The sequence below is a fragment of the Hyla sarda genome, chromosome 10 (assembly GCF_029499605.1).
Source record: "Hyla sarda isolate aHylSar1 chromosome 10, aHylSar1.hap1, whole genome shotgun sequence".
Classification (NCBI taxonomy): Eukaryota; Metazoa; Chordata; class Amphibia; order Anura; family Hylidae; genus Hyla; species Hyla sarda.
Genome location: NC_079198.1, coordinates 14,933,298 through 14,948,875, shown reverse-complemented (window position 1 = coordinate 14,948,875; position 15,578 = coordinate 14,933,298). Strand labels below are relative to the sequence as shown.

Below are 15,578 nucleotides of genomic sequence, written 5' to 3'. Positions count from 1 at the left end.
TTCTAACACTGAGCTAATAAAAATTCTAACAAAATAAAATATTTTATAATAAAAATTGGTGATAGAGGAATTCAAATTAGACGCGGTCAGGATTAGGTACACATGAGTCTGTGGATTAAGATTTTTTTTTTTCTTCTTTACTGGTGTTTCCCTTTAATGTTGTTCTGTTATAGAAAGAGATAGAAAATAAAAAAGCTTTCTACATACAACATAATGAAGAGGCATCTGTGAGAAAGTGCACAGAGTTACTGCAGGAGCTGCGCGCTGAACTGGATAAAGGTATAAATGAAGGAAAGTTCACTGTACTCGGTGGATATAAGATGTTCATTGACAAGAAGAAAGCATTGGAGATCGCTTATCTGAGGGCTGAAGGTAAAGGGGTGAAGGTAAGTAGAACTGCACCACAAGGTATGCCACCTTTCAAGTGTCCTGTAGGCGGCACATTTCTCTTTGCCCAATGGCTATTACCATCCTTGATTGGACCCTGATCTTTAGCTCATCTCACTCTGCTGCACATGATAGTTGCCTTCTAATGCATGCTTTTGTAGTGTACCACATTGGGTAAAATGGTGGGTAGCAGATGAGCACTGTTACTTTAATGCGTCTCTGTTATAATGTGAACTGTTACTACATAATATGTTTTTGCTGCCCAGTCTGGTTTAAACTCTATGACCTACATTTACATACAAGTCCTGCAGAGTTACAGAGTTAATCCACAGGGAGGATAAGTGTTTGATCGCAGGGGGTCCGAACACTGGGACCCCCCGTAATCTCCTGCTCGGAGCCACAGCTCTGCCATGGCTTTCCTGTGCAGGAGGCGTGTTGGCCGCAGCATGATGTTGCGGCTGACACGTCTCCTCCATGTAGTTCTATGGGAGAGGCGGAGATGCAGCTTTTGTGCCTACCCGCCCCTCCTATAGAGCTGTATGGGGAGGGGGCGTACCGTCGACCTCAGTGAGGTCAATGTTGCGTGCATTAGCCGGCGCACAGCACGGCAATGTGGTGCCCCTGTTCGGGAGATCGCGGGGGTCCCAGCTGTTGAACCCCTTGCAATCAAACACTTATCCCTTATCCTGTGGATAGGGGATAAGTTGTTTTTGCTGCAGATATCATTTAAGTAAGTGTGCCATTTAATGGCCTAGAAAGTAATGGGAAAGTCAGTTCCACTTTAGAAATTCAGGCACATGTCAGGCCATTTAGATTAGGGTCTATAAAGGCCCTGATGTCCTGTCCTTAGTTGACTACCAGTAATACTTACAGAGAGAGGATGTCAGAACTGCACACACCTTGTCTTTGCCAAGTTCTGCTACCAGGATTATCATTTATACAACCCAGGTAGCATGAGGGGAACTAGTCGAGAACTCTTTTTTTTTTTTTTTTGCACCAACGAACTGGATTCGAATTACCTCCAAGGTCCCGGTCTAGTTAGCAGATCTACAAGTTGGTCGTGTACTCATAGATACCCTGGATGCACCACCAAGAAGTGTCTTAGCAGGGCCAAGGTTGGTGTAGGGTCCTGTGTCATATCTACAGAAAGTCACCTCAGTTACAGCCGATCAGAAGATCCCGATCAGTGAATACGATTTGTGATTGTGCTAGACAACCCCACAATTTATTTTGTTACACAATTTATTTAGTTACATCCTACAGAGTAAAGGAACAAGTCGGGCTATACTCTAGAGTCTACATAGGGATCGAGAGAAGTCCTGGGATACACATAAACCACTGACACCAAAGCTCCTAAAGTTGTTGTCTAACAGACTGGAATCCTAACACTGGGGCCAACGCAGTCTACTAAATACATTGCATACAAACTAAATGTAACAGAGCTGAATTTGATTGTTACCTGTTTCTTTTGTGCGCTGTGATATATATTAGCCTTTCTGTTTCGTTAACAATTGCTTATACTAATTATATCACTATTTTTCCCTACAGCATCTGGAGGTCTTACAGAACTTCCTTAAAGAAATTGAAAGTACAGAATCCACCATCTTGACAGCCGATAGAACACTGGAAGAAAAAGAGAAAAAGTTGGCTGGTAATATTATAGGGCGCTGTAGCTGACAGTCTATTTATTTTATTTATATAGCGCCTACAAATTCCGCAGCGCTTCCAGCCTCCAGTGTGCGTCCCCTGCGTCATTGCTATGTGTCACTCGTCATTGCGCCGTGCAGTGCATAGCAACGACGCATGGGACGCACACTGGAGGCCTGACGCAGCGCGGACCTGACCCCGGCAACAGGTAATTATACAACCGGGGATGGGGGAGGCAACGGGGCGGCGGCAATGGGTGCCGCTGCCCCTTCTCTCCCCCTGGCTATCGGCGACGGCAATGGGGCGCCGGCACCGATGGTCAGGGGGAGAGAACGGGCAGCGGCGCAGATAGCCAGCGGGAGAGAAGCAGCGGCAGCAGGGCTCTAGACCCCAGGAAAGGCAAGGGGAGAGAAGCGGGCAGCGACAGCCCCTCTCCCCCTGCCTTTCCTGGGGGTGTATCGGGGTATACGCATGCACACACACGCACCCTCATTTTACCAAGGATATTTGGGTAAACTTTTTTTACCCAAATATCCTTGGTAAAATGAGGGTGCAAGTTATAGGCCGGTGCGTGGTATACCCCGATAAATACGGTAACTCATGTATACTGACAAATATTACCAATATCATCAGTATACAAGGGAGAACTGCCACACCATGACCACTACCATTACCACATAGCGACTATATATAAATCACTGAACATAGACCAATATCTGCCCATACAATGCCCATATAGTAGTGACCCCGGTGCTATACTAGCTCTGCAGACCATACAAGTGATTACAGTGTAGTTACATGTAGTGACTTACAGTAGACATCTTTTTAGAGTTGTTCTAATTTATTTTCTTGCTCAGACCGACCATAAAGTTTTCTTCCAACCATAACTCGTGTCCACAGAATCTGCCAGACAATAAACATATTAGGCTCTGCACTTTTTAAGCACATTCCTTACCTGTTTCCTACTCTCGGTGCCCCAAATATTGCCCTGTTGGTGTCCTGCATGGTTTAAGGGAGTAGGTAAGAGTGTAGGGGGATTGGGTGGTTGTAGGTCTGTATTTCCCCCTACTTTATTAGGTAATGCCCCTAGTAGGTAGGTAATGAGTCCCTCTAAGGTAGAATCCAACAGTAGGTAGGTAATGTCCCCCCTGGGTAGGTAGTGAGCAATGCCTCCAGGTAGGTAGTAGGTAATGCCCCCAGTAGATAGGTTGTAGGCCATGCCCCCAGGAGGTAGGATGTAATGCCCCAGGTAGGTTGTATGTAATGCCCCCCAGTAGGTAGTTTCCCCATGAAGGTAATGCTCCCAGGTAGGTATTGCCCCCAGTAGGTAGTGCCTACCCCTGGCAGCCCCTGAGCTGAGTTTAAAGGGCCCACAGCCCATCCCGTCGTCTAAATGAGTAAGGGCACCAGGGGAAAGGGGGTGGTCTTGGGGTTAGGGGCTGGCTGCAGGGCCTATTTCTGGGCCGGCCCAACGTCTATGTAGGCTGAAAATAAATTAAAGAAAAAAAAGTGTTGGCAGCAGCAGGCCCACCCTCTAGCCCTGGCCCTCGGGCAGTGCCCCAGGATATAAGATAGATAGATATACAGACAGTCAGACAGACAGATATGAGATAAATAGATAGATACCAGGCAAGTGGAGCAGCACTCAAAGAGAAACAAGAAGGTGGGTGCAAGCTGTGGTCGGGCTCTGGTCACAAGCCCCTCTTCATATATTAAACAGATGCAAAGCAGCACTCCGGTATTAGTGATCAAATGGTGGCTTTTATTGAATCCCCAAAGTGTTGCAGTGACATTTCGGTGACCTTCATCAAATCTTGATAAAGGTCATGTGAGGTGACCGAAATGTCGACCGAGTTCTGGAGTGCTGCCATGCATCTGTTTGATAGATAGATGAATCAGTGTTTCTCAACCAGGGTGCCTCCAGCTGTTGCAAAACTGCAACTTTCAGAATGCCCACACAGCCAAAGGCATGCTGGGAGTTGTAGTTTTGCAACATTTATCTCTCACTGACCCCCAAACTGCAACCTGCCCTCCTCCCCCCCCCCCCCCCCCCCCCCAGAAAGTTACTTACCCTGATGGCTGGCACCAGTGGTGGGCAGGGAAAGTCTTCAACCTCCCAGCTGCGCGGCGGGTGTCAGGATCTGTGGTGGAGCAGAAAATAAAGCACACACCTGCACCACCGTAGGATCATGAGGGGGGGGGGGGGGTTGAGGAGGATGAAGCTTGGTCAGTGTCTGAGTGCCGGACCTTCAGTGCACCTCTGGGAGCAGGGACTACTGTTAAAACAGCGGTCACCTGCTTCTTTGCTGAGGCTCCTGTAGGGGGTGCTGCTGGAGTACTGGCGGTACCCCCTGATGGCGGCCTTGCCCACCCATGCCCCCACCCCAAGTAGTCACAAAAATAGTTCCCCCTTAATATAACAATATTAATAGTAGAAATAAAAATTGTACAATACCTAGATAAATAAGGCCATTACACACCTAGATAACATCACATAATTCCTACATACATGCCATACAAATAATTTTTGCCTTACAGTGCCCACATCAATAGTGCTATAAAGCACTAATATAAAAAGTACCATATCGTGTTCATAATCATACTGTCAAGATAATGTCACAAAACTGCTGAGATAAATTGGGTCATGTCATGTCCAGTACAGTAAATAGTATATACAGTGGGGGTAAAAAAGTATTTAGTCAGCCACCAAAAGTTCTCCCACTTAAAAAGTTGAGAGACCTGTAATTTTCAATTGAGACAGAATGGGAGGGAAATAATACAGGTAATCACGTAGGATTTCTAATGAATTATTTGGTAAATTCCTTGGTAAAAAAAAAGTAATTGGTCAACTGCAAACAAGCAAGATTTCTGGCTCTCACAGACCTGTAACTTCTTCTAAGAGTCTCCTCTGTCCTCCACTCGTTACCTGTATTAATGGCTCCTGTTTGAACTTGTTAAAAGTATAAAAGACACCTGTCCACAACCTCAAACAGTCACACTCCAAACTCCACTATGGTCAAGACCAAAGAGCTGTCAAAGGACACCAGAAACAAAATTGTAGACCTGCACCAGGGCTTGGAAGACTGAATCTGCAATAGGAAAGCAGCTTGGTGTGAACAAATCAACTGTGGGAGAAATTATTAGAAGATGGAAAACATAAAAGACCACTGATCTCCATCGATCTGGGGCTCCACGCAAGATCTCACCCCATAGTGTCAAAATGATCGCATGAACGGTGAGCGAAAATCCCGGAACCACACGGGGGGACCTAGTGAATGACCTGCAGAAAGCTTGGACCAAAGTAACAAAGGCTACAATCAGTAACAGACTACACCGCCAGGGACACAAATCATGCAGTGCCAGACGTGGCCCCCTGCTTAAGCCAGTACATGTCCGGGCCTGTCTGAAGTTTGCTAGATAGCATTTGGATGGTCCAGAAGGGGACTGGGATAATGTCATATGGTCAAATGAAACCAAATTAAAACTTTTTGGTAAAAACTCAACTTGTCGTGTTTGGGTGGAAACATCATGCTTTGGGGCTGTTTTTTTAGCAAAGGGGCCAGAATGACTGATCCATGTAAAGGAAAAAATGAATGGGGCCATGTATCGTGAGATTATGAGTGAAAACCTCTTTCCATCAGCAAGGGCATTGAAGATGAAACAAGGCTGGGTCTCTCAGCATGACAATGATCCCAAACACACCACCCGGGCAACGAAGGAGTGGCTTCGTAAGAAGCATTTCAAGGTCCTGGAGTGGCCTAGCCAGTCTCAAGATCTCAACCCCATAGAAAACCTTTTGAGGGAGTTGAAAGTCAGTGTTACCCAGCAACAGTCCCAAATCATCACTGCTCTAGAGGAGATCTGCATGGAGGAATGGGCCAAAATACCAACAAAGGGTATATAACAAAGTATTGAGATGAACTTTTGTTATTGACCAAATACTTATTTTCTACCATAATTTGCTAATAAAATCTTTAAAAATCAGGCAATGTGATTTTTTTCTTCTCATTATGTCTCTCATAGTTGAGGTATACCTATGATGAAGATTACAGCCTCTCTCATCTTTAAGTGGGAGAACTTGCACAATTGGTGGCTGACAAAATACTTCCCCCCCCCACTGTATAGTATATATGTATAACTAAAGGTCTCTATATCTTGGCACTTTGAGGCATAATGTGGGTAGTTACCATATAATGGACCTTATGCCTTTCCATATGGCATAAAGTGGGATGGCATGTGACTCCTGCTGTGCCTCCCAGTAGGTGAATGAGGATGGTGCCCTCTGAGGTCACACAGATATGATGCAGAAAAACCTGCAGGGCGATTATAAACTCAGCAATGTCCATTTCTTTCTATAGAGGAGAGATCAAGGGCAGAAGCTGCAGCACGAGAGAAGGAGATTCTGGAAAAGACTAACATGGAGCTTCAGAATAATCTGGAGACTAACAAGGAAAGAATTAGGATGCACGAGGAGACGTGGGAAAAGAAAATGATTGAGGAAAGAGAGAAGATGAAGGAAGAAAATGAATGGCTGATAAAAGAGAAACTCAAGGTAATGGATCACATTGTTCGGATTTACAGGGGGGTTTTAGAGAAATTTAGATTAAGATACTTCGGTAACATTTAGCTTCAATAAACAACACGGGGAAATAAAGCCCCGTGGCCTGGTGCCTCTATGTGGCCCTTGGTTCTACTCTATGTGTACAGACTCATACATTGTTTAGAGCAGTAAATGTATTCATGGAGGCAGCTGTGACCTGTGCGTTTACTAAAATACTGTGTGTCCCCAAGAAATGTCAAACTTAAAGGGGTCACTCTTACTAAAGTAGGTCTCTGTAAAATGAACATAGGTCAATGTAACCTTTTGTAATATACTGCCATTACCTTGCTTCTATTAGCAGCTATGTTGTCTCCCATGTTTCTAGACCACCAAATCGTCCATAGTAATGTGTGTTCACGAGAGATCACATTGGCTTACAGCCCCGTATGCATGTTTGTATTCTTCACTGCACTTGTGCTGGACTACGGGACATTTGTCTATAGCAGGGGTAGGCAACCTTTTAGTAGTGCTATGCCCAAAAAATTTTCTAAGTCTCTTGGTGTGCCGGCAGCATGGCTGTGGCTTATTATGGGTGAGGTTTATTGGGGGGGGGGGGGGGGGGGGGGAGGTGTGTAGAGGTGGGGCTTGTCACAGTGGGTTTTTTCACAATTTTTCCTATATATTGTCCTCGCTGTACTGGACCTTACAGTGGGGACAATACAGAAAGAGGGGATTTCCCACAACAGTCATTAAAGTTTTTGTTTAGCATTCGATATGGATTTTATCAGTGACTTAGTAAATATCTGACCCCGTCCTAATTCGTTAATCAGAATGCATGCACAAAAGTAAATCAAACAGACGCTGTGTCACTTGTGAATACTTCTAGTAGTTTATTTGGCAGTCATCCAGTATATAGGCATTGCAATTAGCATACGTTCCCACCCTCACTAGGGAGGTGAGTACTGTATAGCCTTGGCATACCATATAAGGTATGTGTAGGTAAAAGAAAAAGGCCGTCATGAGGTGCCTAGTGCATTAGTAATCCAAGAATATTGGAATTAGATGGCCACGATAAGATGCCCGTAGGTAATTGGTGCTCACTTGGAGGAAGTCAAAAACTTCTGTATCAACCCTGAATGTGGGTTTGCAAAAGTGTGGAAACAGCTACTGATCCTAGGGTGCAGGAGGGGACAAGCCCAACCTGGAAGAGACGAGTAGAAGTGGATGCAGAAAAAAACCCTTTAGTTTGATGGTGCTGCCAGTTTCCAGAGTGGAAGAGAGGAGTCAGACCAGGTAGTTCTTTTAAACCCAAACTGGACCGATTTATTATGTTCAAGTAAAGATATAGAGTATAACACGTTTTGGAGGTCACTGCCTCTTTCTTCAGATCAGTGATAACAACATGGCATCAGTGCATGGTATAAATACAGTCAAAAAGGCGCCAAAAGAATCAGAGGAGAGGTCAGTGTGTCACATGACCAGAGGACATATACAAACATTGCAGAAAAAAATGTCATAAACATCAATAGGGACAGTATATGGTAATACAGTGTACATATTGCATAAAGAGTACAGAAATTCATAATACAGTCAAAGAAAAATATAAACAAAAGTGGCTAGTAATGTAGCATATCCGGGTTACCTTTGTAATATGTGTACAGAAGTGGCCTGTATCCTAGGAGGATCCACGAGTAAGGCTGTTGTCTAGGACGTGTCGCTAAGGCTGTGGCAAAGCACGCCCATGTGACTGTGTGGTGGGGTCACATGTAACAACAAACCTGCGGCTGTGTGGCCAATCAGACATAGGGGGGGAGTGTCAAAACAGGAGAGTCCATGGTGCGCACATACCTCTTGCTGCAGTAGTTTGTCCCGGCTCATGCAGCGCAGAGTCAGCGCTGTGCGGCAGGGTAAGTGAAAGGAAACTGTGCTGTGTATTAAAGAAGGAGCTGTGATGAACAATATAGAGCAGGGGTCCTCAAACTTTTTAAATAGGGGGCCAGTTCACGGTCCCTCAGACCGTTGGAGGGCCGGACTATAGTAAAAAAAAAAAAAAACTATGAACCAATTCCTATGCACACTTTATATATCTTATTAGTGGACTACCCCTTTAAGTACGTAGCACAGCTCCCTCCACATTAGGTAGGCAGCACAGTCCCGCCCCCCCCCCCCCCCCACATTAGGTTGGCAGCATAAATCCCACCCCACATTAGGTTGTAGTTCCCCCCACAATAGGTTGGCAGTATAGTTCCCCCCACATTAGGTTGTAGTTCCCCCCCCCCCTCCCATTAGGTTGGCAGTATAGCTCCCCCACATTAGGTTGAAGTTCCCCCACATTAGGTTGGCAGTATAGTTCCCCCACATTTAGTTTTCAGTATAGTTCCCCCACATTAGGCTGGAAGTATGTTCCCCCACATTAGGTGCAATATAGTCACCCACATTAGGCTGGCAGTATGTTCCCCCACATTAGGTGCAGTATAGTCACCCACATTAAGCTGGCAGTATGTTCCCCCACATTAGGTGCAATATAGTCACCCACATTAGGCTGGCAGTATGTTCCCCCACATTAGGTGCAATATAGTCCCCCACATTAGGCTGGCAGTATGTTCCCCCACATTAGGTGCAATGTAGTCCCCCCACATTAGGCTAGCAGTATGTTCCCCCACATAAGGTGCAATGTAGTCCCCCCACATTAGGCTGGCAGTATGTTCCCCCACATTAGGTGCAATATATTCCGCCACATTAGGCAGGTAGTATGTTCCCCCACATTAGGTGCAATATAGTCCGCCACATTAGGCTGGCAGTATGTTCCCCCCCCCCACATTAGGTGCAGTATAGTCCCCCCCCCACATTATGTTGCAGTATGTTCCCCCACATTAGGTGCAGTATAGTCCCCCCCACATTAGGTGCAATATAGTCCCCCACATTAGGCTGGCAGTATGTTCCCCCACATTAGGTGCAATATAGCCCCCCACATTACGTTGGCAGTATGTTCCCTCACATTAGGTGCAACATAGTCCCCCACATTACGTTGGCAGTATGTTCCCCCACATTAGGTGCAGTATTGTCCCCCCCCCACATTAGGCTGGCAGTATGTTCCCCCACATTAGGCTGGCAGTATGTTCCCCCACATTAGGTGCAACATAGTCCCCCACATTACGTAGGCAGTATGTTCCCCCACATTAGGTGCAGTATAGTCCCCCCCCCCCACATTAGGCTGGCAGTATGTTCCCCCACATTAGGCTGGCAGTATAGTCCCCCACATTACGTTGGCAGCATAGTTCCCCCCACATTAGGTGCAATATAGTCCCCCCAACATTAGGCTGGCAGTATGTTCCCCTACAGGCATACAGCCTCCAGCAATACAGTATGGCTGGATACTGTATGCTTGTGTACTGCCCTACTTCAGTGTTCCGACCACCGCTCCGGCCATAGCAGGACCGAAGGATCGGTGGTCGTAACACCGAAGCTGACGTGCCGCTGGTAAACACTTACCAACTGCCAGCGTGCGTCCTTCTTACTACTTCCCGGCTCCTCCGCGCTCCGTTGCCATGGGTGCACGCATGGGATGTCAGTGACATCACTGAATGCGCTAGCTCCCGGCAGTAAACGCGGGGCCGCAGGGACTTAACAGAGGCATCCCTGTGTTCCAAAAGCATCATTCGGAACACAGATATGTCCCGAGGTAAAAACACCTGGCTGGCCGGATAAATGCGCGGGCCGTAGTTTGAGGACCCCTGATATAGAGCATTGTCCTCTTTCCTTCTCTTCTCCATCCACCTCAGACCACCGGGATGACTTCTTCCAGCCAAAACCCATCACTGCAAAATCAGCAGGACAAACATCTTAGTCTTCACATTTTTTCCAGTGTCCTCCCCACCTCTACCCTATTAGATTAGGTATAATCCACAGTAGTTAGTTCCTTATTATGTAGCCCCCCCCCTCCATAGGCAATATGTTCTCAGGTAGATAGTCCCCTCCCCAATAGGTAATGTCATGGTCGCCATCAGTGTCATGTCTCACCACACGCTACAGCAGGAGCATCTTGCCCTAAACAAATGCTGTTCTAAATAATTCCTGATGAACCCAAAAGCGGGATTCGCGTGGATGAATAAAGCAAGTTCGGGACTACAGGTCTCTTTTATCAATGCAGCACTCATTGCCCACACTGCACTGTTTGAATACTACAATTACAAGAGGTATACTATTGAGGGGAAGTGCAATATAACATCACTCTGTGCAATAACTTGTATGTGAAATAATTTATACGAACTGTGGAATAAGACTGGGAATCTGGATATGGTAAACAGACTCACAAGGATGCTGTATATAGAAATAGCACCTACTTGCCAGTCTATGGGATATATGCAAGGAGTCCACCTATGCAGTTATACTTGGAATTGATGTGGCTATATGGACATTAAGTTTGGCCCCAAAGTACATGTTTTCATGTGCAATAAGGACTATGTATTGTACCGGGTGTGATGCAATGGAGGCGCATGGATATCAGTAAAATTAGACTGTCCCAAGACACAGGAGACAGATATTAACAGGCCTATGCACTCTGCACAATAGATGGACACTTCCATATTTGATGGACTATTCTGATGGGATATTTACTTGATTTAACTTCCACTCATGTAATTTTATCATTTTTTACTATTAAAAGCTAAGTTTTATATCTCATCTTCTATCAGTGCTTGGTATATTATATTGTGAGATAAATAGTGAAAGGAAAATTTTGATGTGTAACATCACTTATCAGTGCATTATAAATATGATGGTAGGTAGCCAGAAAGGAGGCTAAATAGCTAGCTAGGTAGCCAAGTAGCTAGGTAGATGGGTGGGTGGTTATGCAGGTGTAGGTAGGTAAGTAAATGGGTAGGTAGCTAGCTAGGCAAACAGGTAGTTAGTTAGGTAGGTAGCTGTGTAGGTAGGTAGCCAGGTGGGTAGCTATGTAGGTAGGTAGCCAAGTCCGTTGCTATGTATGTAAGTAGGTAGTAAGGTAGCTATCTAGATAGGTAGCAACAGAAGAATGCAGCTTCACACTGCCAGCACAAGGACGTAGGTGAAACATGAACATGCAGATAAAACATGGAGACTATACAGCTATGGTGTAATAGATGCAAATGTGAAACTATGAAATAGTGAGGCACTTAGCTCGCAAATTTGTCTCCGCCGGCGGTCAAATAGCTTGGACCGTCCCACTGCGATAAGGTGGCCTCATTGGGACGGACCCTACACTGTGAATATGCCTCTGTGTGAACAGTTCAGTAAGCATGGCAGGGTCTGGAACAGCCAAGACACCTTATATACACACCTGAGGTGGGTGGGGTGCAAGGCCTAGATAGGTAGTGATACTTCACAGGAGCTCAGCACAACCACTTTAATTGTCCAGGTGCAGACTGCTGGAGCCTGGGTTAGAGGCCCTCCAGTATACAAAGAACAAAAAAAAAAAACAGCAGAACTCCATTCCTACAGATGAATCGGTTCTTGGCTTTATTCATCTTGTATTACAAACAGCTATGTTTTTTTATGTGACAGTTGTGTTCACTATGGGGGGATTTATCAAAACCTGTACAGGAAAAGCGGAGAAGTTGCTCATAGCAACCAATCATATCCCCATTAAATTTTTTTCCCAGGGCCACACTTGGTCTAAACAGGCCCTGCTCAGGGATAGGAAACAGTGGGTAGGTATTAATGTTACATATTGTGGGTGACTATTACTAGTGGGGACCACAGCGCTCAGTTTTGGGTCCTATTCTTTTTAATATATTTATTAATGACATTGTGGAGGGATTGTATAGTAATCAATCTTTGTAGATGATACTAAGCTCTGCAAAGTGGTTAACACAATAGAGGACAGTGCACTGTATATAGTAGATAACATAATAGAACAGTGAACTGTTATAAAGGATCTATATAGGTTGGAGGCTTGGCTGAGAAGTGGCAGATGAGGTTCATCATAGATAAATGTGAGGTTCTGAACATGGGGAGGAAAAATCCAGGTATTAATTGGGAAAATACTGGGGATGACTGACATGGAAACTACTTAGGAGTTTTAGGTGACAGTAAATTAGGGAGCAGAGTGATGATGCGAGCCGTCAATCAAGCTGAGGGGTAAGGACCTGGTAAGTATAAGTCCCCGCCCAGGGGACTACTTACAGGGTGGCCGGGGGGGGGGGGGGGGGGGGGACTCTATAACTTCATATCTTCACCATCTTTGGGGGCAGAGAAGTCCCCCGGGGATGGTGAGGATAAAGATTTTACCATATATAACGCGTTGCCAAGCGGTATGTATGGTAAAACATGCTGCTTAGTTCTCTTTAGCTGTAAAACCAGTGTCAGGCAGCTGCTGCCAAGGCAACTAAAATAATGGGGGTATGAAAAGGGGCATAGATGGACCTGACAAGGAGATTCTATTACTGTACAAATCACTAGTCAGACCACACATAGAATACTGTATACAGTACTGGTCAGACCACACATAGAATACTGTGTACAGTACTGGTCAGACCACACATAGAATACTGTGTACAGTACTGGTCAGACCACACATAGAATACTGTGTACAGTACTGGTCAGACCACACATAGAATACTGTGTACAGTACTGGTCAGACCACACATAGAATACTGTGTACAGTACTGGGCATCAGTGTTCAAGAAAGATATAGTGGAGCTGGAGAGGATTCAAAGATGGACAACCAGAGTAATACGGGAAATGGGGGGGACTACAGGACCCAGAAAGATTATCAGAATTAGGGTTATTTAGTTTAGTAAAAAGATGTCTAAAGGTGACCTAATAACTAATATATATACCCAGGACTGTATCTATAACAAGGGGGCATCCTCTACGTCTAGAGGAAAGGTTTCTACACCAGCACAGACGGGGATTTTTTACTGTAAGAGCAGTGAGACTGTGGAACTCTCTGTCAGAGGGAGTCGTCATGGTGAACTCAATAAAAGGTATCAGGAGGGGCCTGGCTATATATCTGGAGAGTAATAACATTACAGGTTATGGATAATAGATTTATAGGGACAGAACATTGATCCAGGATTTATTCTGATGCCATATTGGAGTTGGGAAGAAATTTTTCCCAGCCTCATAAGTTAGTTTTTTTTTTTTTGCCTTCCTCTGGATCAACACAGTAGGGACACGATAGTTATGTAGGTTGAACTTGATGAGCTTTGGTCTTTTTTTTTCAACCTTATGAACTATGTAACTATAACCATTACATGTTTTCTCCTATGTGGCTGTATTTACTGCACTTCTGCACTATGTGATTTTTATCGGTACCAACTTTGCATAGATTGGACTTTTTGATCAAAACCAATATATTTTTTTTTATTGTGTTTTTATTTTTATTTGAAAAATAAACAGGGGGTGATTTTCAACTTTTATCATGGAAACAGTTAATTTATATAGGGGTTAAAAGCATTGGATTTTTTTTTTTTTACACTTTATTAGTCCACTTTATTTACACTTTATCAGCCATCATAGGAATGAAGAAATATGTATAATTATCCTGAATGAGGCTGCGTCTCTATGAATTCAGGGGGGGGGGGGGGGGTGGGGGGCTGAACTATGTTAAGCAATGTATCTAATGTCAATGAATGATTGATTATATTAATAATAATGTGGTCTCTGCAGGAACAACAAGAATATCTGTCTCAAGGACTCAAAAAGAAAGCTGAACAAATGGAGGAGGCTATCGCAAACTTAAAGAAGCAGAATGAGGGACCTAAAACTTTTGTGGGAAAATTCTTTAAGGCAATATTACCAGGGGCATTGGGAGGTTTCTTTGATAATCTCTAGTTCATTTAGGATATATATATATATATATATATATATATATATATATATATATTATAATATATAATTACTTGTCCATTTATGAAGATTTCCATTAGTAATACCTGATTCATTTTAAGATGTATACAGCTGATTTGTTATTGAATTTAATAGGAACTGTATAAATATGCGGTAGGCTCATCCCAGTGTCGGCCAGAGGCACCTAGCATTTAAAGGGGTACTCTGCTGCTCAGCGTTTGGAACAAAGTGTTCGGAACGCTGGAGCAGACGCCGGGAGCTTGTGACGTCATAGCCCCGCCCCCTCTTGATGTCACGCCCGCCCCCTCAATGCATGTCAATGGGAGGGGGCGTGACAGCCGTCACGCCCCCTCCCATAGACTTGCATTGAGGGGGTCGGGCGTGATGTCATGAGGGGGCGGGGCTATGACGTCTCGAGCTCCCGGCTCCAGCGTTCGGAACAGTTTGTTTCAAACGCTGAGCAGCGGAGTACCCCTTTAATCATCTTTGGCTGTGTATAGAGAAGCGTTATGCAATAGATTGCAGCACACAACGGCACTCAACGCTTCAAATTTTTTGCCACTTCTTCCAGTTCTTTATTTAACATTTTTCACATTACAGCGGGGGGGGGGGGGGGGGGGGGGGGGAGGGGGTCTACAAACAGGTGTGTCCAAGGATTTCCGTGGGGGAAAAACAAAAAACAAAAACAATAACGTAATATATATCTATATAACATTATTTTTGAGCTAAAATACTGTATATTGGGGGCTGCAGAGTTGAAATATTCTGTAATATGATAATAAAGATTGTGGTGTTAAAGTGTACGTTTGTGTTGAAGAATTGTTACATTTATAAATGCATTAACAGTATTAAACAAAAGAAATGGTTTTAGAAAGCATTTTAATAAAATGTTGGTGGATTGAAAAGTGTGCTTTTTATTTTACAGAAAAATCAGGGTCTGTGACTAGGGTTGAGCTGTAATAACATAAAATGAGACGCAACCATGGACTGGTGGTGTCATTTTTTGGAAAATAAAAGCAAGACAGTCTAATGTAGCATTAGATGGGGCACTCTCATTAAAACCAATTTTTGCTATTGCACTCCTTTATGGTAAATAAAAAACATTTCTAATATACTTTGTTTAAAAAAAAATGAAGTTTTATTTGTGCGTAAAAAAGCTCAAGAGCACATTTTT

At 44.4% G+C, this 15,578-nt stretch overlaps 1 protein-coding gene across 4 annotated transcripts in view; it reads left to right on the top strand.

The window, feature by feature from the left end:
• LOC130294601 (guanylate-binding protein 1-like) overlaps window positions 1-14,814 on the top strand; it is a 35,047-nt gene extending 20,233 nt beyond the window's left edge. For all 4 annotated transcript variants that reach the window (XM_056544688.1, XM_056544690.1, XM_056544689.1 and 1 more), the window contains 5 exons: window positions 174-386; window positions 1,936-2,038; window positions 6,393-6,586; window positions 14,225-14,666; window positions 14,799-14,814. In XM_056544688.1, coding sequence (XP_056400663.1) covers window positions 174-386; window positions 1,936-2,038; window positions 6,393-6,586; window positions 14,225-14,389 — 675 coding nt within the window. In that variant the 3' untranslated portion in view covers window positions 14,390-14,666; window positions 14,799-14,814. The remainder of the gene's footprint in view (window positions 1-173; window positions 387-1,935; window positions 2,039-6,392; window positions 6,587-14,224; window positions 14,667-14,798) is intronic.
• The last annotated feature ends 764 nt before the right edge of the window (window positions 14,815-15,578 follow it).